General features: G+C 41.2%; 1 protein-coding gene and 1 long non-coding RNA gene across 6 annotated transcripts in view; both read left to right on the top strand.

Annotated features, from left to right (window-relative positions):
• Positions 1 to 1,388: 1,388 nt before the first annotated feature.
• LOC140337418 (target of Myb1 membrane trafficking protein-like) overlaps positions 1,389 to 26,140 on the top strand; it is a 128,809-nt gene continuing 104,057 nt past the window's right edge. For 2 of the 5 annotated variants that reach the window (XR_011922038.1, XR_011922037.1), the window contains exons 1-2: positions 1,389 to 1,581; positions 11,985 to 12,053. Coding sequence is in view for 2 of the 5 variants with exons in the window: in XM_072421171.1 (XP_072277272.1) it covers positions 1,530 to 1,581; positions 11,985 to 12,053 (121 nt within the window). In the remaining 3 variants the exon portion in view is untranslated. Of the gene's footprint in view, positions 1,582 to 11,984; positions 12,054 to 18,501; positions 18,733 to 26,140 lie in introns of all 5 variants that reach the window. The other 3 variants (XM_072421171.1, XM_072421173.1, XM_072421172.1) reach the window with 3 other exon arrangements.
• LOC140337419 (uncharacterized) lies at positions 7,228 to 8,054 on the top strand. Its single transcript, XR_011922040.1, has 2 exons — positions 7,228 to 7,647; positions 7,947 to 8,054. It is a non-coding gene; the product is annotated as an uncharacterized lncRNA (long non-coding RNA).

Genomic DNA, 26,140 nt, shown 5'->3' with positions numbered 1-26,140 from the left:
TTTGCCTGCCCACCACTACTAGATGTGCTGCTCTCCCGGCTGTTAGGGGTAGCAGTAACATCTAGAGTTGCCACCACTGGGTCTGCCACCTGCACACCTTCACATAACTTTTCAAACATGTTGGGGTGCTCAAACACAGGGCTGGCCTTCCTTTTCTGGGTGCCCCTAACACTCCCTCTAAATACATTAACCCAACTCCCTACATGCTCATCCGGAATAAGTCTCCTGCCAATAACTGCGTGCTCAGTGAGCAGGAGACCCCTCTCAAGGTGATCCAGTGATTTCAGTGTTGCAATGAGCTTCTCCAGCTCTCCAATGCGAGATACCAGAAAGGCGACTTGCACACATCTGTCACAGCGGTAATTACCTAGGAGCTGTTACTCCATTTTTGCATACATGTGACAGACTGTGCACTGAACCAAACTTTCCACCTTGCTGCCACTCATTTTCCCAGTTACAATTTTTGTGTGTTTACGAGAAGTTATAAACGTTTACTTGTGGTTACTATAAGGATTTAGCTCCTGTTTTTTCTAACTTCACTTGATTAAAAATCCACTTGTTTCACAAGCCAAACAGTGAGCAAGCTCAAGGTGAGTCTGCCAGGGACTTAAATCACCTGTGAAGCCTTGACCATTCCCCCTTATAGGTCAGCAAGGAAAAACGCTGTTTAAAACAAAACTGACAGTCAAACAGACACAACTTCCAAATGCAAAATACATATGACTCAGACTAATGTGAGTCCACCGCTGATCTTTGTACAGCGCTGTGCTATATGTCAGAGCTTTATTTGGTCATCACTAGGAAACGTATAGAGACATTTAAACCAAACTTGCTGCTGGACGTATGACACCGCTGATCTTTGCACAGCGCTGTGGTATATGTCAGAGCTATATGAATGTATAATAATAGTGTGTGACTGTGGGGGGATATTAGAGCGTCAGCTCCTCTGTACAGAGACTGATAGGTCTAGCTCAGTGTTTCATTGTACAGCACTATAGTATATGTAAGGACTATATAATTCTATCATTCACCATCACTAGGAAATGCATGGAGACATGTAAACTAAACTTGCCATGTCTTGGAGAAAATGTAAGGCGATTGGCCGAGTGCAATTTAAGGCAAAAAAATGAAACACCGTAGACAAGAAAATCACTATAGCTTTATTTGTTTCCTTTTCCTGTATAAGATTACAATAAATAAATCCCTGGGCATAGATGTTTATGTGCTAGGAATATTCTGAAGCATGGTGAATCAGCACAGTGAACTATCAGTTCTATCACTAAGTTTGGCAAACATGCGCACTTCAAATTTTCATAACCTAAAGGCCACGCCCCTTTCCCCCAAGTATGTCCTATGACCAGGCACGTGTATTATATGTGGCGGGGCCAGAAAACGAGGGTGCGCCAGCAGTTTGTTATTTAAATGACGCCTGTTGGGCGTGTCCTGATGGATTCAGAGTATCATGTGACAAGGTTTCAGCCACTGTAGCTGTGCTAGGAGTAAAGCGGAAGAAGCAGACTCTGTAAACTATGGATTTTTTGTTGGGAAACCCTTTCGGCACTCCGGTGGGACAGCGCATTGGTGAGTCCGTTACATATGAGAGTATTCAGTACAAACTTCCCTGTTCAATCACTTGTCTGCTCGACAAAAGTCAATGGGGAAGTTGCTGGGACTCGAATGTTAAACCTATTAAAGAACGCTTTGGCCTATAGAATCTGTGCAGCTTGGGAATCTAACCAATAGGTGACAGTCTTGTTTTGCAGACCATAGAAGTAGGCCAATGTGGAAACGAGATGTGGGCGGTGCTTTCGTCGGTGTAAATAAATCCCAATAAAGTTTAGCTGATTAGGTTGATTGGCTGCATTTACTCATTTTAATATTTCTCACTCTATGGGAGGTGTGTGTGTATATATAATATATCTGTCTATGGGAGGTGTGTGTGTATATATAATATATCTGTCTATTGGGAGGTATGTGTGTGTGTATTGTGTGTGTGTGTGTGTGTGTGTGTGTGTGTATATAATATTTTTCACTGGTCAAAAAACATTTTCTTGCCAAACAGATTAGTCATTTTAGGTTATGTTTGATGCACAGATTCCAAATATGGAATTGGTTTTGGTTGATTGGCTCTAGTTTTTTTTAATAATAACCTCATAGAAAACTAATTAAACATGAAAATTAAGCAAAATTAAACTAGACATGCCTACGTATACAAAATTACATTTTTGAAATGCTTAATGCCAATATATTATATATTCTGTATATTTACAGAACTAATCACAAAGAAGTATTTGAAATACTCAGTTTCTATGGTTTCCTTTAATGATGATGATCAGGATAATCGCGTTGAAGGCTCCAGCAGTAGTCTGCCATCATATGTCTATCCCATCTGCCCTGATACCTTTCTTCTATCACCTTTATATCTTTATGGAACCTCTCCCCTTGTTCCTCACTGAAATCGCCAAGGTTTTCTGGTAATTTTTGCAAATGGCTATATTGAGAGTGTACATTTATGCCCATTGTATTTTAAGGCTACGTACACACGTGCAATACCTCTTGTTTGATAATCGGCTCAGGGCTGATATCGGACGAGAATCTTTTGCATGTACAGCGCTCCTCGTCCATCGTCCAAACCACCGTCCTGGCGGATCCACGGACGATGGAGGACTCTCTAATCTTTATTCTGACAAAACTTTTTTTGTGCACATAGGTAAACAAGGACGTTGCCGCCACACACCGCCTCCACAGCCACCAACCTCTGGCCACACACAGTGTTATTTGATAAGGCAAACCTTGCAAAAAAAAATTTCGAAATTTCGCCATCTGGTTACAAAGTTACAATTAAACTGAGTAGACAGAAAAAGAAGAAAAACAACTCTTTATATGAAAATCAGTCTTCTCCCCAGAAATTTTTTTCAGCCGGGTGGTAGGAAGCTGTAACCGGGTGGTAAAAAAGGGGGTGTGGCAAAACACGGCAAATTTAGTGCTCCAAGTTGTTTATGCCTCGGGTATCCAGTAACTTCTTATTGTTTCAGTGTTCTACCTTCTCCTAATTATTTGTTACAACTTTGTAATGCCTGCCCCATTAGTATATCTAATTTTTCAATACTATGTATTTTGCTACAACTGTTCTATGCCGTGTATTGTGACCCAACTTACTAGTGTTCTAAGTTTTAAGAGTGTGATCCTTTGTAGTAGTGTAATGGTATAATGAATGTGGCGTAACAAGTTAGGCTTAGCTCATATTAGCAGCAAAAAACATTTACCCCATGTGAGTGACTTCTGGCAACTGCTAGGCCCCTAGGATTGGTAACAGGCCATAAGTGCTGGGCCCCTAGGATTGGTAACAGGCCATAAGTGCTGGGCCCCTAGGATTGGTAACAGGCCATAAGTGCTGGGCCCCTAGGATTGGTAACAGGCCGTAAGTGCTGGGCCCCTAGGATTGGTAACAGGCGGTAAGTGCTGGGCCCCTAGGATTGGTAACAGGCCGTAAGTGCTGGGCCCCTAGGATTTCAATTTAGGACTCCTAGTTGCACTTTTCTCTGAAACGGCAACCCCAAAGTTCAATTTTCCTAACGTTTTACATTTGTGACCCCCATATCTTGAAATTCTTTAAAGCTGGGGGGCTGATATTGTAATAACTAGTATCTATGAGGGTCCCCTGTACAGTGTACCCTGAAAATTACAGGTCATTGTGACATTGAGTTTAGGAGATATGGAGGTTTGTACATACAGAGCTGTGAGGATGCAAAATGACATGCAGACTTTATACACACTGGATACATTTCACAGGCAGAGCTCGTGCTATGAGATGGGGGCGGGGCTGCCTGTGTCTCCTTCACATGAAGGCTGAACTGTGTGCTCGACGGCAGCAATCATTTGAATTGATGACTCAGAGCACGGAGCTGCCTCACTGAGATCCGAGGACGAGAGCTGCCGAGGAGAGCTGGGCGGGGTATTCAAATCAGCCGGGCGGAGCAACCGGCTAAAAACCTCTGGGGAGAACTATGAAAATATAGCTTATACAAGTATTCGGCTTCACATTAATTCTAGTTATACAGTCCTGTAACAATACTTTAACCCTTCAATCCACTCTTAAGTTATGAAAATGACTTATTTACTTTCTATCATAGAGAGGTAAGTAGCATATTTTGTTCCAAGATCTGTGGGCTTTGGACACATAACGCGGAATGTTTGTATAAGGGAAGAGATACATTGGCTACAACAACATAAAATAATCAAGGAAGCGATTATAATTACAATACTGATAAATAATGTTCTTAACCAACTCAAGTCTGGCAGCCAGCTCAATAACCAGTCCCACCAGGAGGATGAACCAACATCCTCCTTGATATTATTAGCAATTTCATGTAATGCTTGAATATGGGACTGGATTGATCTGGAATGGTCAGATAAATTAAAACAACACATTCCTTTAAAATCTTGACACCCTACATTATGTTTAACCTCCCTAGCGGTAACCCCGAGAGTGACTCGGGGTAGAAAAAAGTTGCTACATGTGGTAACCCCGAGCCAGTCCCGGGGTTGGAACACCTAGGGAAGGTTAGTAAATAGAGCGCTTACCTGATCCGCCCGGGTCCAGTGCCGTGATCTCCGTCTTCTTTCTTCTTCCTGCTTCTGCTCCAATGAGTCAGCGGGGTAGTTCCCGGTGACGTTGGTGCGTGTGCACGGCCGGGCTGGGCAGGAAATTCAAAATCCATTGTATTGCATTCAATACAAAATAACTATTGAATGCAATACATTGGATTTTTATGTGTAAAAGCAGTACATTGTTTTCAAGAACATGTATTTTACAGTATGTTTAATACTATGAGTAATATATATATACCGTGTTTCCCTGAAAATAAGACACTCTTATATTTTTTTTGGCTCCCAAAAACACACTAGGTCTTATTTTCAGGGGATGTCTTATGATTCAGAGATTTGGCCAGGTCACATGCAATAGAATTTATAGTACAAGTATTATATATAGCCAGTCCAGGCACTCCCAATATAGAGGCCCCCAAACTTGTATATTCTGCATGGCTGAGAAGGGGTAGAGTAGAGTCACAGTTTTCTGATAAAGTCTTGGTAACCGATCTGTAAGCTCTCCTGATAGGGGGTTGACTGGGAAGGGCCAAAGTCAGCCTGGTTAATGCACAGGAACCTCCAATAACATTGGCAGGAATATAATTGTAAGTGCTGTTACCACAGGACAAAAAACATCCCTTAGGGAGCATTAATATTATACATTATATTATATAGATAAAACTGCGAGTCACAATTGTCCTATTACAACTCATGGAATTATTCAGGGAGCTAGCAATCCTACTATTCTTTTTACCTGGGTAAGTGGGGATTTTAATGTACGGAAAATCTTGGGCTTAACGAAAATAGCAACTTTTTTGAGCCCGTACGAAGGTCGGGCTTAACGGCAAGGAGGTTAAGAGATTGTTTATTTTTAGTCGTCGACCAGACTTCAAGGAGGGATTCATCGGGTGTAGGCACAGCAATAACACGTTTTTATCCCGTGGTCCCTGAAAGGCTCTGTAAGTCTTTTAGGCACAATGAGCTAACATTTAGGGCATTTGCCATCCTGTCTATACTATTTTCAGAATAAAAGGGGCTGGGAGCAAAGGGATCTTGCTCCTGAGCACTTTTAGATACTGACTGATAATTCAGTGTACCACATAAGAAACTCATCTCCTCTGGATGATAGATACAAGTAGTAATAAGCCAGACTGGCAAGAAAACACAAATATTAATTATTATATACCAGACAAACAAATCTCCCAGAATATTGTGGGGTCATCATCTTCAGCCTGTGGCAAGGCACTTTTCAGGGAGACTTCTTCTGAGTTCCCCTCTTTGTGCAGTGATTTCCCACCTGCTTCACCCTCTTTGTCCTCGTTCGATGCCGGAGAAGAAGCCTCAGGGACCCTTTTCACTCTGCTAGCGTGAATCCAGATTGGAGCCTCTTCTGTGAGAATCGCTGTTCTGGTGACCGCTACCACTCGGGTGGGTGGTCTGAACGGGGAACTCAGTCTTTTTTCATCCTTTTGCCAGACGTTTGAGTATCGCCACGTCTTCTGGTTGGAAAGGATGCGTTGGTTCCTGTGGAGAGAAAGGAGAGGCACAAGCAACATCTTTTTCAACTTGATCTAAAGTTTCTACAAGTTTCCTCACATATTCTGCCTGTACTATTTCTAGATCCCTTTTTTCTATCACAGGGGCCTTTGGACCCCAGGGGGTGGGGAAGGGTCTTCCCATTAGGACCTCAAATCATGAGTAACCAGTATTCTTGTTAGGATGCATCCTAATTTCTGCTAGGGCTAGAGGCAAAAAAATTTTCCACCTAGTGCACGTGCCTCCAGTAATTTTCCTTATTTTTTCTTTAATTGTTCTCTTCATCCTTTCTACTACCCCAGAACTCTGAGGGTGGTAAGGGAGGTGGAACTTCCAGTCAATCCTAAGGGCTTTGAAAAGCTCCTTACATACCCTGGACGCAAAAGCTGGGCCAATATCTGAGTTAATTTGAACAGGACATCCCCACCTGGGGATGATCGCTTGTAACAGAATCTTTACCACAATTTGTGTGGTTTCATTGGTAGTAGGAAAAACCTCTGGCCATCTAGAGAACACATCCACAATCACAAGGGCGTACTCCTGCTTTCTTCCTGTCTTTGGAATATGGGTAAAGTCAATTTGTAAGTGAGTGAATAGCGAAGTCGGGTAATTCATATGCTGGTGTTGGGCCGCCTTTGAGTTATTTGGGTTGTTTCTGAGACACATAATACATTGTGAAACATAGGATTGTACCTTTGATCTAAGGTTTGGTATAAAAAAAAATCTCTCCTAATGAGGTCAGTGGTTGCCTGTGCTCCCCTATGGCCAAGGCCATGATATTGTGCATTATTGTCGGTAAGGGTAATTTCTGGAACTAGGGAGAGCATTTGAACTGTTGCTGCCTGTCTAATAGCAGCCTCTTTTGCTGCCTTGTCAGCTAGGGCATTCCCTTTAGCTATGTCCGTTTGGAGGCCAGTATGTGCTTTACAATGGGCAATAGCAACTTTACTTGGTAATTGGATGGCGGCTCGGGGATCGGATCGGAAAAGCTCCTTCTGTGCATGCTCAAGATGCAAGAGCTTACGTCTGGCATCCCGGAAGGCTTTGTGCTCCCATTCAGAATTAGGGGGCTGTACTGCCCCCTTTTTTTTTTTTTTTTTTTTTTTTTTTTTTTTTTTAAATAAAGGGTGTTGCACTTAAACAGAATTTTTACTTTTGTTGAGTGACCAATTGGAATTGATGCATAGCAGTTGTCATTATACAGTAAAACAGATTTCAAACTTGGAGTGGCACGGTCTATGGAAAGCTGCCAGTCTTCTGCTTGGTATTCTTGTACTTCCATATGGGCTAGTATTCCAGGGATGTTACAACAGTACACAAGGTCTCCATCTTCACTGAAATATGGTAGGAGTGTCGCCTCTCTTGTCCTAAAAACAGTTATTTTTTGCTTACTCCTGGATTACACTCCAAACCTTGTATATCCTCCATGTCAGATACAGGAATATCGGGAAGTGTACTGAACACTGGTATGGGAACATCAGCACCATGCGGCACAGGTCATCTTGCTGATTCCAAATCCAGGTACTCCCACTTGTTTTTCTTGTAACGGTTGAAACCTTTTACATTCACAGCATAAAAATAACAATCATTATGATGATTTTTGGCCTCTGGCCATACCATAGGTACACCAAAATTTAAGGTTTTCAGTTTTTCATTTTCCACTGACATAGACACTGTTAAAAAAGAAAATGTATGAATAAAAAAAAAGGAAAATGAAAGTTTCATGAAAATAATGCTACATTTAATATATAAAGTGCAAAATAATGGTATAAATAAAGATTGATAATATGCTGTGTTTACATTTGTTGTTGGTAAAATAGTCTATTCCGATTCCTTTGTCACAAGAACTAGAGCCAATTCAGTGAAACTGATGTCATTTCTGGATTCAGCAGACCTGAAATACACTAAATATATTAAAAAAATCCTTGGCAAGTAAACTTTTTTTTTTTTTTTTTTTTTTTGTGTGTGTATAATATATAATCTCCGCCGTTGAGATATGTTTGTGTGTGTATAATATATAATGCAGTGGTCTCCCCAGAAATTTTTTTCAGCCGGTTGGGGGAAAACTGTAGCTGGGTGGTAAAAAGTGGGCAGGACAAGACACTGCAAATTTAGAGCTCCTCCTTATTTATGACATTAGTATCCAGTAACCCCTAATATTGTGTCAGTGTTCTACCTTTCCCCCTATACTTTGTTCTAACTTTCTAATGCCTGGCTTGTTAGAATGTACAAGTTAGGCTTAGTTCACATTAACAGCAAAAAACTGGGCCCTTCCTGAGTGGCTTTTTGGCAACTGCTAGGCGCCTGGGATTGGTAACAGGCGGTACCTGCTAGGCACCTGGGATTGGTAACAGGCGGTAACTGCTAGGCACTTTCAGGCCTAGCAGTTTTTCAAGCAGCAGTGACTCCTGGCGAGAGAAAAGTGAGGGGGTAAACGCAGCAAATGCCACCTTACTGCCAGTGTAATTTTTTTTTTTTTTTTTTTTTTTTTTTTTTTTTATTTCATTATAGGAAAGCCCCTGATGATACATTCCCAATGAATTCAGAGGGAGCAGCCCACAGCTACCTTGGCTATGAAACACAAATACCCCAGGAGGCTGCAAATTTACTCTGCAGTCTTTACCACCATGGCAGTAAAGATGAACAAAAAAAAAAAAAAAGAATATATAATGTTAAAATGAAGTGATACTTTAAGAGCATCATGCATGTGATTACAGATAGGGGCAGGACAGCCAGTGCCCCCCCACCCCCTCATCACTGCCTGTATTCTATGGGCAAAAAATAAAAAACTGCCTGTGAAATTCATCCACTCAAGAGTGTGAAAGCTGTGCTTGTCATATTCTGCAGCCTGACAGCTCACCGTGTCCAATCTTTCAGATCTCCCGAATTGTTGGTTGTAATTACTTTAAATTTTTGGGGTACCCAGGGGACTCATAGCTACTAATAACTAAAATGTATTTTTTTTTAATTTCAAGAATTTTAAATTATGGGGATCACGAGTTTAAAAACCTGTGGAAATTGAGCATTTGGGTTGCTGTTACATAAGAAAGTGCAGTCTAGCAGCCCAAAATTAAAAATGCAAATTAAGGACCCCCTGGGGCATACATCTTTTGTTATCTTCTTTAGAGGTTTCAAATGATGAAGGTCCATCCTTCATTTTTATATTTTTGGAATGCCCTTTTCTTGTTCCTTATGGCTTTTTTAACATCTGCTGTGAGCCACATAGGTTTTAATTTTAACCTCTTAAACTTATTACCCATTGGAATATATTTTTCAGTTTTCTTTTGTAGAACAGACTTGAAACGTTCCCATTTCTGTTCTGTGTTCTTTGAGGAGAATATTGTCTCCCAGTCCAAATCACAAAGAGCCGTCCTTAATAATAGAAAACGTGCTCTCTTAAAATTAAATGTTTTTATTTTTCTGTTTTTGCTTCCTGTTTATAGCTTACAATAAATGAAATCATATTATGGTCACTGCTACCCAGATTCTGTTTAATTTGCACATTTGTTATAAGCTCTGCATTGTGAGAAAGAACGAGGTCCAGCAGAGTATCATTTCTAGTTGGGGCTTCTATAAACTGTACCATAAAATTATGTTGTATTAAATTCACAAATTTTCTCCCCTTTGCTGTTCCTGTAGTGCCATTACTCCAGTCAATGTCAGGGTAGTTGAAATCTCCCATGATTAAAACACTTTCACTTTTTGCTGCTTTTTCTATCTGTGCTAGTTGAGTCTCTATTTATTCCTTAGAACTGGGGGGCCTATAACAGACCCTAAAAATTAATTTTGTGTTATTCAACTCCACCCATATTGCCTCAACCTCATTGCTTGCTCCCTCTGCAATTTCATCTTTCACATTCACTTTTACATTACTTCTCACATACAGACAGACCCCACCACCCTTTCGTTTGACTCTGTCTTTACGAAAGCGTATACCCAGGAATATTGACAGCCAAGTCATGTGAAGAACAAAGCCAGGATTCAGCAATACCATAAGTCATAATTCTCCTCCCTCATTAATGCTTCCAACTTATCTATCTTGTTTGCTAGACTTCTAGCATCGGTGAACAGCTCTTTAAACCATTTCTGCTTTTACCATCATTGTTTGCTAAATCCTTTTGTTTTTTAGTACAACTAGTACTGCACAATCCAGTGTTTTGACATGGGAAGCTCCTACAATTATCCATAATCCTTCCCCCCAACTATCCCCAATCCACCCTCCGCTAGTGTCTGACCCCTGACTAACCTTTCTGCCACCTTATGCAACTGTCCCCCCCCCCCGTCCTAGTTTAAATATCCCTTCACCGTGTTCTCCCCAGAATTTTTTTTCAGCCGAGTGGGGGGGAAACTGCAGCCGGGTGGTTAAAAAAGTGGGCGAGGCTAGACAAGGCAAATTTGGAGATCCTAGTTTATTTATGCCATAGGTATCCAGTAACCCCTGCTATTGTATCAGTGTTCTACCTGCCTCCTATACTTTGTTTCAACTTTCTAATGCCAGGCTTGTTAGAATTTACAATTTTTTCCATTTGGGTGGAGACATTGTTTGCACAATGTTTCTTTTTTTTTTTTGTGTCCTGATCTCATAGCTGTGCTCTCCTCACTCTGCCCGTCTCTAATCAGCAATCAGCTCTTATCTGCGGAGAACGGAGTGAGCAGAGCAACTTCCCCAGCGTCCGTTCGGAGCTGCTGAAAATGTGCCGGGCCGAATAATTACAGCAGGTGGGCAGCCTGCCCCCCAAAAACGCTCTGGGGAGAACTATGCCTTCACCATTACCCCTAGCAAAGCAGACCCTGTTTCTTAAGGGTGCAAAAAATCTCTAGCATACATGTTGTACCCCAATAAAAAGTCAACCCAGTGCTCTGAGCCCAAGCCCTTCCCTTCTACACCAGGACTTAAGCCATGCATTTAGCTGCCTAAGCTCCCTCTGCCTTTCCTGTCTTGCGCACGGCATGGGCAGTTTTCCAGAGATTATAACCTTGGAGGTCCTTTCCTTCAACTTGAAACCTAGTTCCCTAACTGATTTTTAAGGATCCTCCATTTTCCATCCATCTTGTCATTGGTTCCAATATGGACCAAGACAGCTGGGTCCTGTCCAACCCCTCCCAGTAATTTGTCCCCTTGGTCCACCACATGCAGAACCCTGGCACCAGGTAGACGGCAAACCATTCGGTTGAAGGGATCCAGGCGACAAAACTATTCTATTCGTCCTCCTGATCATAGAATCCCCTATGACAACCAGTTGTCTGTTCCTTCTTGCGTTTTGCCCCCCACCACAACTAGACGGGCTTCTCTCCCACCTGTTAGGGTTAGCAGTAACATCTAGAGTTGCCACCACTGGGTCTGCCACCTGCACATCACATAACTTTTCAAACATGTTGGGGTGCTCAAACCCAGGGCTGGCCTTCCTTTTCTGGGGGGCCCTACTACTCCCTTTAGTTACATTAACCCAGCTCCCTACATGTTCATCCTGATTAACCTCTACACCCTCCACATCCAAGTTATTAACTGCCTGCTCAGTGAGCAGGAGACCCCTCTCAAGGTGATCCAGTGATTTCAGTGTTGTTCAATGTGCTTCTCCAGCTCTCCAATATACCAGACAAAGCGGCTTGCTGACATCTGTCACAGCAGTATTCACCTAGTAGCTGTTGCTCCATTTGTGCATACATGTGACAGACTGCACTGAACCAAACTTTTCAGCTTACTACCACTCATTTTGCCAGTTACAATTTTTGTTTGCTTACAAGGAATTATAAACGTTTAATTACAGTTTGTGGTTACTAAAGGGATTTAACTCCTTTTGTTTTTAAACAACTGTGTTTTCTAACTCCACTTGATTCCAAGACACTTGTTTCACCAGCCAAGAGTGGACTATCTGTGCCTCATCTGTCCAGAGGACATTCTCCCAGAAGGATTGCAGCTTCCACAGGTGAGTTTTAGCAAACCCACAAGTTCAACCATACTTTTTCTCTGACTCTGCCCCTGCCACCTTCTGCTTCCCCCTGTCCCTGGCACAACAATCACACCAAACAGCTACAGCGTGCAGCTGAGCGCAAGTGGAGAAAATTTGGCCCCAGCGCTGACTTCATGGACTGCAAAGCCAAGCTACAAAACTTTCACACTGAACTCACTGTCACCAAGCAAAATTATTTCTCTGCTGTCATTTCCTCTCAAGCTTCCAACCCACACAGCTTCTTCTCAACATTTGACTCCCTCCTAAAACCCACACCTGCTACCCCCACAAAAACCTTCTCTGCCTAATACATAGCCACCTACTTTAGAGATAATTGACAAAATCAGACATGACGTCTCTGCTAACCAGGCCACTCCAACCATATCCACCCCTTCCACCTGTAAATCATCACAAATCCATGCCCATTCTTCCCCCTTGCCCCCGCCTTAACCCAACTATTCAACTTCTCCCTTTCTACTGGTATCACCTGTTTTCAAACATGCCATAATTCTCCTTGAAGAAACCCTCAGTAGACCCCTCCATACCTTCTAGCTACCGTCCTATCTCCCTTCTCCCTTTTTTTTTTTTTTTTTTTTTAAACTTCTTTAGCGCCTTGTCTACAAAAGACTCGCCGATTACCTGAGCTCCAACTCTCTCTTGACCGATTCCACTGAAACAGCACTTACTAAAGTGGCCAATAACCTCCTCAGAGCTAAGTCTTAAGTCAACGTTTCCTTTCGTCTGACACTGTTGATCACCCCCCTCTAATACAATTAATTTGCTCCATTGGTATCAGTGACACTGCTCTTTTTTGGTTTGCTTCCTATCTGTCTGACTGCTCCTTTTAGGTCTTTCAATGTTAACTCCTCCTCTCCCACTCTCCTCCCTGTTGGTATTCCCCAAGGGTCAGTCCTTGGATCAGTTCTCTTTTCTCCTCTACACCTCCTCTCTCGGTAGTCTCATATTCCTCTTTGGCTTACAGTACCATCTGTATGCTGATGACACTCAAATTTTTCAGTCCACCCCTGACTTATCTTTTTCAGTCCTGGATAAGGTCTAATGGTGCCTGTCGGCCATCTCATCATGGATGTCTGACCAATTCCCAAAACTTAACCCGGATAAATACGACCTCATCGTCTTCCCAATTCTTCCTTAAATTCCAAATCTTCCCCTGACATAATCCTAACTGTTAACAACCCTGTCATTCCTCCCTCCCCTCAGGCACGTTGTCTTCGCGTCACTTTCGATTCTGCCCTCTCATTTACCCCCCAAATTCAGAACGTTTCCAGGTCCTGCCACTTTCACCTACGCAACATCTGCGAAATCTGCCCCTATCTGTCCCCAGAGACCATCAAACTCCTTGTACATGCTCTCATCTCTCGTCTGGACTACTGTAACCTCCTCCTCTCTCTGGTATTCCACTAACCCGACTCTCTCCTTCTACAATCTATTATGAATGCTGCAGCCATACTCATCCATCCTTCCCACCGCTCCTCTTATGCTTCATCTCTTTTCAGTTCTCTTCACTGGCTTCCATTTCACTTTAGAATCAAATTCAAGATTCTGTGCTTTGCCTTCAAATCCCTCCACAGTTCTTGTCCCACTTTCTGATCTGGTAAAAAAAAAAAAAATTCTTCCCTGATGACCTACAACTCCAAGACTTTTCTAGAGCGGCTTTAACTCTTTGGAATGGTCTTTCTCATCCAATTCGGCTTGCTCCTACTTTCTGCTCATTTTAAAAGGGCTCAAAACCCATTTTTTCCCAAACTTGCCTACCTATCTTTTGTCTTTTGAAACTGTGACTACTTCCCACTACTACATATCTCCCATCCTATTGTGTGTAAATTTGCCCACCTACTACATTGTAAGCTCTTCGGGGCAGGGTTCTCTCCTCTGTCTGCACTATTTAAATCATGTTTATTAATAATAATGTGAGCTGACACTGTGCCTGCAGGTCAGCTTGAATTTGGAAGTTGATCCAGGTTCTTTATCCACCATTCAAACAATTCTTCCTTGTAACATATCATCGATCTTTCTCTTTCGTCCACGTCCAGCTACAGTGCCATGAACTGTATACTATGTTGTGGACACAGGAACATTTTTCTAGAGATTTTTCTCAAGATTTCTAGAGATGAACTTGTAGCCTTGGGATTGTCCATCCTTTTCGATAATTTGGGTTCTCAAATCTTCAGACACTTTTTTGCTCTTCTCCATGCTTGGTGTGTTGCACACAGACAACGAAAAACAAGATTGAGTCAACGCTTCTCCATTTTAACTTGTTGCAATTTGGAATTTTCATACTGCCAGCATCTGTTATTGCTACAGGTGAGTTGAATTATTAATAGAAAGGAGCATCACATGCATAAAATACAATTATTTGTACACCTCTGATAAGGTGCCAATTTTGTCCCAGCCATTTTTATAGTTTTGTGCCAACAAAAGAAAAAAAATGGCAATACCAAAGCATTTGTAGTTGCAGCAATCTGGGAGAGGTGGTGCATTTTGCAAATGCAAAGGTGCCAATATGTTTTGGCTGTGACTGTGTGTGTGTGTATATGTGTGTGTGTGTGTGTGTGTGTGTGTATGTATGTATGTGTATATATATATATATGCGTATATGTGTGTATGTATGTAAGAAAGATATGCAATTTGAGTAAATGTTTAAAGATGCAGAGGATAATATGCACTTTGATACTTTCCTTATAATTTTTATGACCTACAAAGTATGTCATTATTGAACAGGAAATAACCATTTTGTTCTATACAGGTACTCTACAACAACCTTCGGCTATCTGACTAACAGGCACTACATTATAAATAGCTCTCTGGAGTACTATGTTCAGCAAATGTATAATCTAATCTGTGATTCTTTTGTGCTATGCAGGCAAATTGGGGCTGGTTGGAGGGACCAACGGAGTGCTATAAACGGTGCACTTATTACTATTAAGAGTAGGGGACTGGCTCATCAACTATTTTCCACAAGCAGTTACTTATGTTGTACCAAATGTAACAGACAGATGTAACATCTGCAGCAATACAGCTCCATTAGGTAGATTGCCTTGTGACAACAGCTTGTGAATAAAATGTAAACGTATGCAGATTTTACTTTGTCTGTCCTTTGTTATTGTGGTGTGAATGATACAGAAGTGATGTTTGTGGAAAATATTTTCTACTTGCCACAGTTGGATCTGAGCATGGTGTGTTTTATACTTGGCACTTGCTTGCAGACCACCCTGGGAAACACTCGCATGAGATGTTGAGCTTTCAGTAAAATAGTAAAATTTCAGTATTTTATTTGAAGTCCAAATTCATTTACAGTTGACATTTCAAAACATTTTAGAAAGTAGCATAACGTGCACAAAATTCTAGAAAAGTGTATTAAGTTAGGTACATCTCAAGGATAATCGTCTAATCTTGTATGTTCAAGGGGAGGGACTTAAAAAAAAAAAAAAAAGAGTTAAGACGGGTTCAAACCCTCTCTTCCCAAACAAGAAGGTAGTTGTCTACCTTTGTATGTAAGTTAAACATTTTAGTTTAAGTCCGCTTTATTCTATACCTACATATTTCCTTTCACATGATTGAAGGAACTAAAATAGGCAGTTCAAGGTCAGTTAGGTCGTGGAGGAAAAGGCTAGAGGATACTTAAAGTTCAGTGGATCCAGGAAATTAGGTGAGCTGTATCTGACTTGCTGCGCTCTTTGGCATGAAGTGAACTCCAACTTGAAGTGAAATTGATGTAAGCAATTTCAGCACGAGAGATGAGGAAGTAAATGAATGCAAGCTAGGCTAAAGTTCTACTTCATGTACGTAGAGTATAGGAAATTGTTTTGTGATATGTCATATCAAGACATAAATATCTAGGTCAGGTCACAGTTTATGATGGCAAGGTATGAATTTGTAAATCTATACTGAAGAGGATTAAAAAAAAATGTGTATACTTTAGTTATCTGATTTAAAGTGCTTGACGTCAACATTTTCCAGCATTTTCATTATTAATAAACAGGATTTATATAGTGCCAACATAACTCACAATCTAAGAGGTGAGGGAGGTAGCACACAATAGCAGGAGAGATCACTTCAATTGAATGAAAACATAGATGTTGCTGTAATTTGTGCTCTGAGATTCATTGTTTGGGAACCTTTACAAGGAACTATCACTGTTCTGATTCCATAAGTTTTCCTTATTTCCTGATTTCCTTGCACTTTTGTGCCTAATATCACACAATCAGCTTTCAGAATATTGATGGTTATGAAACCATATAGATTTCTAACTTTAGTAAAAGTAATTCTCTTCTTTAATATAGATGGGGCTACAGGAGTACAAAATAGCAATTTCCCTTCCTCAGTTCACCTATTTAAATACTTTTTTACTTAAAAGGCTTATTTAAATGAAAGGCTTTCAGGTTTGGTTTCCCCTCCAAGATCTTTACTATTATTGTATTAGCGGTGTTTATGGTGTGCATGTTGTAGGTTTAACAAGAATACCTTTATTTTATAAAGGTATAACTGTTCACTGTTTGGCTGGTGAAACAAGTTGCTTTTTAATCAAGTGGAGTTAGAAAACAGTTTTCCGATTTTGTGCATTTGGAAGTTGTGTCTGTTTGACTGTCAGTTTTTGTTTTAAATAACTTTTTTTTTTTTTTCCTTGCTGACTTCTAAGGGGGCATGGTCAAGGTTTCACAGATGATTTATGTTCCTGGCAGCCTCACCTTAAGCTTGCTCAGTGTTTGGCTGGTGAAACAGGTGGCTTTTTAATCAAGTAGAGTTTGAAAATACAGGAGTTTGAAAACAAAAGGAGTTAAAAACTTAGTTACCCTATAGTAACATAACTGTAGGCACCTAATTTTATTCTGCCCATGCAAAAGATTGGGGGCCACAAATGTAAATAACCAAACATCCAATCTCATGCATGCACATAAGGTCAACGGTTTCCCCCAGGCACACCTCCATGTAAAGTTAGGAAAGCACTGGGCATGCTCAGTTTAGTCTAAGGCTATATAAACATGCTAGATAATTGTCACCAGAGAACAATATTGATCAGGAGAAAATTGTATACAGTGGTCCCTCTATGGCAGTGATGGCAAGCCTATGGCACACGTGCTGGTGGAGGGCACTTAGAGGCCTTTCTTTGGGCATGCGCTTCCCACCTGGCTGGCCTCCCATTGACTGTTCCTCTGCTGGCCCTTGTCAGCCCCTGCTGGCTGCGGAAATTCCCTTCTTCGGAATCATCAGTTAACCCTCAGAATAGAAGGCTGTGGGGAGGGGAGGAAGCTGATGTGTATTAAAGCTGATGTGTTTAGATCCAGCATTGAAAGGGGGAGAGTGAGGGGTAGGCAGACATGACCAGAGTGGAGGGGGATTTTGTATTGCTCTGTTCTACTTGTGAGAAGTACACTATGAAAGCTGAAGACACAGAACAGAGCTACACAGCCCAGGCTTAGGAGTACCAGTCTACTATACCTAGTCAGGACCAGGTGAACACAGAGTTTGTGGTAGAAGGGAAGTGTCTGTTGACCCTAATGGGAACCCTGTAACTGTGTGTTGCTTTACAAAAGTTGTGTGTAATGTGCTGCATTGCTGCCATGCAATTGGCATGTGTTTTTTTAGCAAAACTCCCTGCATTCCTGTAATGTGAGATATAAATTATAATTATTATTTTTATTATAATTGCTGTCTGCACCCTACTAGGAATTTACTACTTAGTTACTGAAATAAATGAAGAGGGTAATTCTGCACTGTGGTGATGGCGGCATCTAGCCTAGATGCCTTTAAGAGGTGATTTGACAAAAGTCCATCACGGGTTACTAGCCCTGACTTATATGTGCTACCAATTGACATCTGTTCTGTGTGTCCAGTACATGAAATGTTACAATGTCATTGCAGTTTACCTGACATCACATGACCCGTGTAATGCTTGGTGTGCTGGGATAGGTTGGTGTGCAGGGCTCAGCTATCTATAGCCTGTGTGTGCACTATATGAGAGTACAAGACAGACATATCCCTTATTGTATCAGATTTGTCAGGGGGAACTTTGTATTGGCTGCTTTACATAGGAACCAACCTGGGCTCCTTCTAATGGGAAAACGAGAGCTTGTATGAATGATCAAGGCCTGCACGCCTCCTGTTTATGGGAAATGTGCACTACACCTCCACTTCATCTAGTTTATGCAAATTCTCCAAGAAGTAGGTAAAACTTATGGCGAAGGGGAATCAGAAGTAGGAAATGCACTTGGATGCAGGCCAAAAGCTGGTGGTCAGTGGAACATTGCTCCCTTGCGCTAGAGGTCAGCAAATTCAAAAGGAACCACAGCTAAGAATCCCTGTTGATTCTTTAGTGTTAACTAATAGTGGTATTTTTGGTTTAGGGATAGGTTAGTATTGAATGCCTATTTTTTTTATTTTTTTTTAATTTATTGTTTTTCAGACTCCAAGTCTTGAACGGACACCCAAAAATGAATACAGCAAAAACAGATGGTGAAACATCACTCCAAGATGCCTGGACAGAGTCATTTGGAGTGATTGAACGCAATAGGAAAGCGTTATGTATTCTGTGTAATTAGAGTTGTGTGTAATACTTCATGTGTCAGACGGCACTTTGACACTAACCCCAAAAGTATTGCCAAACTTAGTGAAACTAAAAGAAAAGGGAAATTGGGTAAATATCATTCCCAGTATCATAGTTTTTGGAAATATCTTTCTAGAAAAAAATCATCTGCCAGCTGGCAGTTTTCAAACTTCATTGTGCATAGCAAAACATGGTATGCCCCTCCCTGATGGGGGGGATATTATGAAAACAGCCATGTTGTCTGGGAGTAACTCCCTTTTTTCATGACTTTCCAAACAAGGTTAGAAATATTCAACCCATCCCTAAGATGCCACTTAGCAGAAATACTGTTAAAGATGGAGTCCAGCTCATGGCAAGTGATGTTAGTCAGCAGCTTACTGCTGACTTACAGAAGGCAGCCTGTTATTCCATGTGCTTGGATGAAAGCACAGATATAAATAATCACGTAAGGCTAACAGTAATTTTGCGTTATGCTGTTGGTGACATCATGAGAGAAGAGCTGGTGAAACTCATGTCATTGCCTGAAATAACACAAGGGATAGAAATCTTCAATGCTGTAATGGAGTCTTTTTGTCACAAGACATAGGACCAGAAAAAGTGGTTTCAATTACTAGTGATGGGGCTCCTTCTATGGTGAGGGTAACATCTGGCTTCTTTGTTAAAGAAACAAAACATTAAGTGATTGAGCTCCATCAAGAAGCTCTTTGTGCCAGGGAAAGCAGCAAAAAAAATTGATGTCACAGACATGGTGAATTACATCATGACTCGTGGTGTGAATTTCCAACAGTTTCCAGCACTTCTTGAGGCGGTTCAGGCTCAGTATATGTGTTTACTTATGTACAATAATGTCCGGTGGCTGAGCAGGGCACGAATCCTGGAGATATTTGTAGCCTGCTTGGATGAAATTAGGCTGTTTATGAATGAAAAAGAATGGAATATCCACAGCTTGCTGATATAGCCTGTCTTACCCAGCCAAGGGCAACTGACATTTGGGACAGGCAGTTAAACGATCAGAGACCATTTGTGATTTTACTTGCCTATTAAAGGCATAATAGGCCCTATGTATGATTTTAAACGGCAGTTCCCGCCATTGTTCACTCACTATACATTTGCATACATTACTCCAACTTGCCTCTAACATTTACAGGGTATCAGAATAGTTACTGCCTAGATAGATTGTCCATCGTTTGACAAAGAAATGCGTGGTTATTTGTCACATTAGCATCATGTAAATATGGGAAATTGAGTGCTTTACTGAGGGATCTCCCAGTATCCTATACACTGGAGGTGGGAGTCTTAAGCCTAAATGTCCACTCTGATTTAAAAAAAAATAAAACAAAAGAAAAAAAAAAAACTGATTTCACTTGTAGATAGTAAAGGAAATGTTGTCTTGGTATAGCGTACTTGACTTGGAGGATGTTAAGGGGTATTATATGGTTATCCTTGTCCATCAATAGAGCCAGGGATTCAACTCCTCTCTATGCCCAGAATTTGTAGGCTTGGTGTGTACGACCTTGTGGGAATCCTGGAGTGGAGCAAATGGGTGCCGCTAATGTGGTTCCAAAGCCATAGCTATGTAATTTCTTAAGTTCCCTCCAGGTCACAAGTGTGTCCCTAAACAGTAAGTTATTTTGAATACTGGGGGGTATATCAGAGTAGGATGTGTTCAGTAATCCTATCAACGACCAAGGACGAACTAATAAGGACTCAAGTTTACTGGTGGTATAATGACATGTCCCATGCCACCAACCTCTAACATGTCTCAGGAGGCAGGAGAGGTTGTACATGCACACATCAGGAAAATGAATACCTAGGTTTTCCTTGGGACAAGACAATTTTGCCCTTGCTCTTTGTGGCGTATCTCCCTGCCACAAAAAAGATATAAAGGCAGCGTAAGTTTTTTGTACATCCGAGTGTTTCAAAAGGAAGGGGAGGGTCTGTAACGGGCAAAGGAGTTTGCCAAAGCTTATCATTTTCAGCAAATGACAGTGGCCCATTAATGATAAGGGTAGGTTTTTCCAATTGGCCAGTTCCGCTATGATTTTGGTTATTAACGGGGAGTAATTAAGGGCATACAGGTCAGGAACACTGCGGGAGATCTTAATGCCCAGATTAGTCACCTGGTGTTTAGCTAATTTAATGCCAAGAGCTGCAATACCCTCTGCTGCCTTTGTGGGAATATTTGAATTGAGGCTAAGTAATTCACTTTTGTTATAGTTGATAGGGAAACCAGAAAATGTACCAAAATCCTTAATATGTGCAACAACAGTTGGTAAGTCTTTAGTAGAGTTCTGCATAAACAACATTACATAACTGCAAACATAGCTAGTTTAATTTGCCCGTGTTGGACGCTGATACCTTCAAATACATTAGTCACAAAACGGTCTGGCCAATGGCTCTATGGCTAAGTTGAATAACAGTGGGGAAAGAGGGCAACCCTGCTGGGTGCCTCTGCCCAGTGGAAAAGAGGGAGATAATACTCCAGCTACTTGGACACGAGCCATTGCTCTAGAATACATGGCCGCCAGAAAGGAAACTATATTACCTTGAACTGTCCGAAGGCCTTCTCTGCGTCCCAACGACAGTAGCACTGCCGACCCAGAGGAGTAATTTTTAAATCTTGCTTGTTCTAGGGCCAAAAGTAACTTTCTTATGTTATAAGTAGTAAACTTCCCTGTAATAAATCCCGCTTGCGCAGGGCTCACTAAGCGTGGCATATATCTTGCCAACCAGTCTGCCAGAATTTTAGGTAACACATTTACATCCTGATTCAGATGAAATAGCGGGCGGTATGAACCCAGGTCAAGAGGATCTTTACGTGCTTTGAGCAATAGCTTTATAAAAGCAAGATTGTCTGACTCCAGATAGGTGGAGGAGGAAAACGGTATTGTAAAGTGCCATAAGAGATGGTGTCACTTTATCTACTAATATATAAAATAAAAAAGTTTGATGGCAAACCATGTAGAACATGCCAAATACAGAAACAATATTGTGTGGAGAGTCGTGCAATACTTGTTGTGAATCTGACGGCCACTACTCGAGGGGGAATTCTGCAAAGTTCGCCAGATTAGCCAGTAGTCTGCCAGATTTTTTGCCGTAGTGAAAAAATTCAGCTGACTGCTAAGCTCTAATAGTGCTCTAATGCTCTAATAGTACAAGCCTCAGTGTATTTATGTAGCGTATTCCTTTTGGTAGTGGCCACATAAGCCATAATGTTACCCTTGAGAACTGCTTTGGCTGTGTCCCAATATAGTTGCGGGTTCGATCTGTGTTAGCCATAGTGATAGTCAAAGTCCATCCACCAGTGCCTCAATTGCTGTTGGAATTTTTCATCTTTGGCTAGAAATGCTAGGGATCTCCATACAAAATCAGTTTTGTGTAAGGTCTACAGCAACTGGAGCGTGGTCTGCGATCACTATTGGGTGAATATCAGCTGTGTCTACTTTAACAACCATATATTCTGGGACAAGTACAGTGTCATAGTGCTGTGGACTGCTGACACGTGGGTAAATTTGCACTCTAGAGGATGTAGGTGCCTCCAGGCATCCACTAAGCAAGCTGCTAGAATACGAGTGGAAAGATTTATTATTGGATTGGGTGACCCCTTGTCTCAAAGGAGGTGGTCGCCGATCCTCTACAGTGTTAGGTACCATGCTGAACTCTCCCGCAACTATTAACGATGTGTGTGGCAGAGACTGGAGGGTATTCAATAAAGAGTCCTAGACCAATTGATTATCTTGACACAGCCATCAATGTAAGCGATCCGGCTGCAAATTGAAATGACATGGAAGCCCATCGTCCATAAGAGGAGTCACATGACTTGGATTTTTCCGTGTATTGCAATCTTCTATTGATTAATATAATCACTCAAGCCTGTCTACCTTGTGATGATGCTCCCCACACTTCGCCCACCCAACTCTTGCGCAGCAGGTGAAAGAACGAGGATGACAGGTGTGTCTCTTGTTGTACATCTACTTGCAACTTTTACTTCCAACTTTTTCAGGTGATGGAGAACCTTTGTATGTGTAGCAGGAGATCTCAGGTCTCTAACATTCCATGTTACTATACAAAGTTATGGAGGTAGGTAACACAAAAATGTAGCAGAGCAATGAAAACTTCCAAAAATTTATTTACACGGCCATCCCAGCTGCGTAACCATGTAAGAGGAGAATTTAACATCCCTGAGAAGTGGTATAGTAAGGCAACAACTTTTGTGATGTAACAGCACAATAATCTGGTCCTGCAACCAAATTGGAACAAACCATTCCAAACGTTTTGGAAAGAGAAAAAAAAAAGTAAAACTCTTGGTACTCCCTTTTTTCCCCAATGGGAAAAATGAGAAAAAAAAACAATTGTATAGTAAAAACGACCATAGCAAACACTATCTTGCTTGTCATGTCCTTGTAGCGTGGTTGAAAGCATTAGAACTAGAAAAAACAGTGTAGGCCAAGGCAGAGCTCCAGCTCCATCTTTTGGTCATTTGGAAAATAGCTTCAAATAGCTTGTACCATTAAATGTCCATAAGCCCCCAGGGGAACTTTGCAGGATCAAAAATATATGCAGCACATCTAAAGTAATAAAAACAATATTATCATAGCCGCGGCGGAGATCTAGGTGGAGAGCTATCTGATACATGACTGGGAGACAATGAGGTCTCTCTGGTGGTAGGCAATGATTTTACAAAAACTGATGCCTCTTGAGGATCCTTGAACACGTGGATTCTGTGATCCAGTGTGAATACTTTAAGCTACTTGCTTTAAACAAGTAAAGGGTAAAGCAATGCAAGTCTAACATTTTGTGCAATCGGCTGCTTACATATCGGTGTAAAAGCTTTGCGCTGTTTTGAAATTTCCAGTGAATAGTCAGAAAAAAGCAGAATTCTTTTGCCTTCTATAGTAAAATGGTCTTTCCCCCTGAATGATCTAAAAATCTGCATTTTATCATAGTAAGATAAAGCACAATGACCGCCCTGGGAGCAGGTTTATTGCAATGCATTGGTTCTAGTCTTTGGACCCATTCTATTTTCACTGGGGTTTTGAGCCCTAGGGCCTTGGGTAGCACAATAGAGCAGAATTTATCAAGATCTGCCGCATTATAGGTCTCAGGAACTCCAATTATTCAGAGATTGTTGTACCTAGATTTGTTCTCCATATCCACCAGCTTGTCTTACATAAATTGGTACTGGTATATATTAAAATTACATTACTTTTGAGAAGCAGAGGATGTAAACCTTTTCTCACAATCAAGTTCTTCTATGATTATGTTGAAGGTGTGCTAAAGTGACAAACTATGGGTTCTAATCATAAAACGGAGAATCTGACATTCCCTCACAGAAGTCAATTACTGCCATTGAAACTCATGGACCTGGAAGATTCTCACTACAGAATTTTTTGAGGGTATGCCAGATTCCCAGTGTCTCAACCAGTGCATCTAATTCTGGACAATTTTGTGTAGCAGGCTTTTTAAACCCCCCTAGCGGAAATCCCGAGTGTGTCTCGGGATAGATTCCACTTGCAAAAAGCTGTAATCCCAAGTCACACTCGGGGTAACTTTAGAAGCCCCTCTTACCTGCGCCCTGTGATCCAGCGGCGATCCAATGTTCCTGCTGTGATGCTCGGACGTTTCTACATTGAGGGGCGTAGCCGGGCGGGAAATTTAAAAGCAGATTACCGAGTCCGGGGTCCCGGCCACACCGCTGCTCTCATCAGCAGTTAGATGCGAAGCACAATGCAGGACTTTGCATTGTGCATCACATCTAACTGCTGGTGCGAGCAGCAATAGTAAGTTCTGAGGTTGGTGCCAGTGGGAGATCACCACTGGATCCACCCCCGGAATTTAATACTGCTGCTCGCATCACCCAGAAGATGCGATGCACAATGCGGAAGTCCTGTATTGTGCTTCGCATCTCCCTGGAGATGTGAGCAGCAGCAGCGTCCGTGGATGCAGGGGTGAGACAGGGCGGGACATCCCCACTCGCATCACTCGGGAAATGTGAGTTGTGGTGTATTCGGGGGTGTGGCCGTGCAGGACTTTTAAATGGTTTGTACAGTAAAAAAACACTACACAACATATAAAAAGAATAAAAGTACATATTTTAGTGCACCAAACATCATTGCCCAGTGCCCTGATTTACATTCTGCCCACTATTATCCCTGACCTTGATCTGACCTTTTGAAATTTTTTGATAAATTACATTGTTGTGGTCTATTATTTCATTATTTTTTTAAATCATTATTTAAATTTATGAATATAATAAATATAATTATCATACCTGGGAGTTAATCCTAAGAATTACAGGCCTATAATATGAACAAAAATTTCTGTGCTAAAAAAATAGGATCACTTTTTGCATCAAAAAACAGTTGCAAATCAGCCCCTGTAAAGCCTCGTACCTTAATTAGTTTGAGGTTCCTGCTTTGGTTTTGTGTCTTGAAAGCTCTGATAATTCTTTAGCTTTCACTTAAGCAGTCTTTGTGGTATTTACATGACATTTTAAAGGGATGCCCTGGTTCATAGCTCAGTTTGGAAAAGGGTTTTCATTTCTTCTATTTGGTTGTCAAGTGGACTTAAGATGAATATAGAAGATGAAAAGAGGAAAAGCAGTCATAGTATTGCCTGATCTTATACTACAGGCTTACATGACCTGATCTATACTTTAGTTATGTAGAGCAGTGGTGCTCAAACTTTTGCAAGTCGAGGACCACTAAATGTACACACTCTGGACTGTGTTTCACTCAAAGCTATGAAGCTATGTTTCACTCAAAGAGGAAGAAACTTCCCCCCCCCCCCCCCCAGCATGGCGGACCAGGGATTGGGGACCTCTGGTGTACAGGCAGCCATGTATCTTAAGAGGCAAAATTTCTAATGTTGAAACCTTAAGCAAGGAAAAGAGTGAGCAAAGGACTTTCAGGAGTTAGAGAGGTTTAACAAAGGTTTTTAAAGGGTTTTTACATTTTTTTTTTCTGTTGTAATAATAGGTGTACGGCGATTTTAGCATTGCCTGCAGATGTAACTTTGTGTTCATAATATTAACAGTCGGACATCACTAAACTTGAAATTGCATCTCATCATGACACATATACTAGTAGTTGTAGTAGAGTAATAGCAAACCAACAGACCCCAGAGTCATGACATGCGTGTTGCTGGTTTTGTGTATTTGAATCAATATTGGGGGTGTCATCAAGTGCTTGGATGTTATGCATTGATGTGACTTTGTAATCCTCATTATTGTTAGTTTCATCTGTTGCTGCAATGTTTTTGTGCCTGGTTTGTAATGCCAGTTTGGGTAGTTCAATTGTATCAGTAGTTCAATTGGGTATCAATTGTTCAGCAATGTGTCATTTTTTCTACAAGTATTGAGTACAAATGTCTGCATGGTTTCTACATGGTTTTCTACGCCAAACTCCTACTTAACCCCCTCGTTGCCTTTTTCACATATTGGTATTTGAATGTATTATGTGCATATTCCTTTTCTGAATAAATTGTCATGATTTTATTT

Source organism: Pyxicephalus adspersus, chromosome 8, assembly GCF_032062135.1.
Source record: "Pyxicephalus adspersus chromosome 8, UCB_Pads_2.0, whole genome shotgun sequence".
Classification (NCBI taxonomy): Eukaryota; Metazoa; Chordata; class Amphibia; order Anura; family Pyxicephalidae; genus Pyxicephalus; species Pyxicephalus adspersus.
The sequence above is the reverse complement of the archived record's forward strand: the minus strand, read 5'-3'. Positions and strand labels throughout refer to the sequence as shown.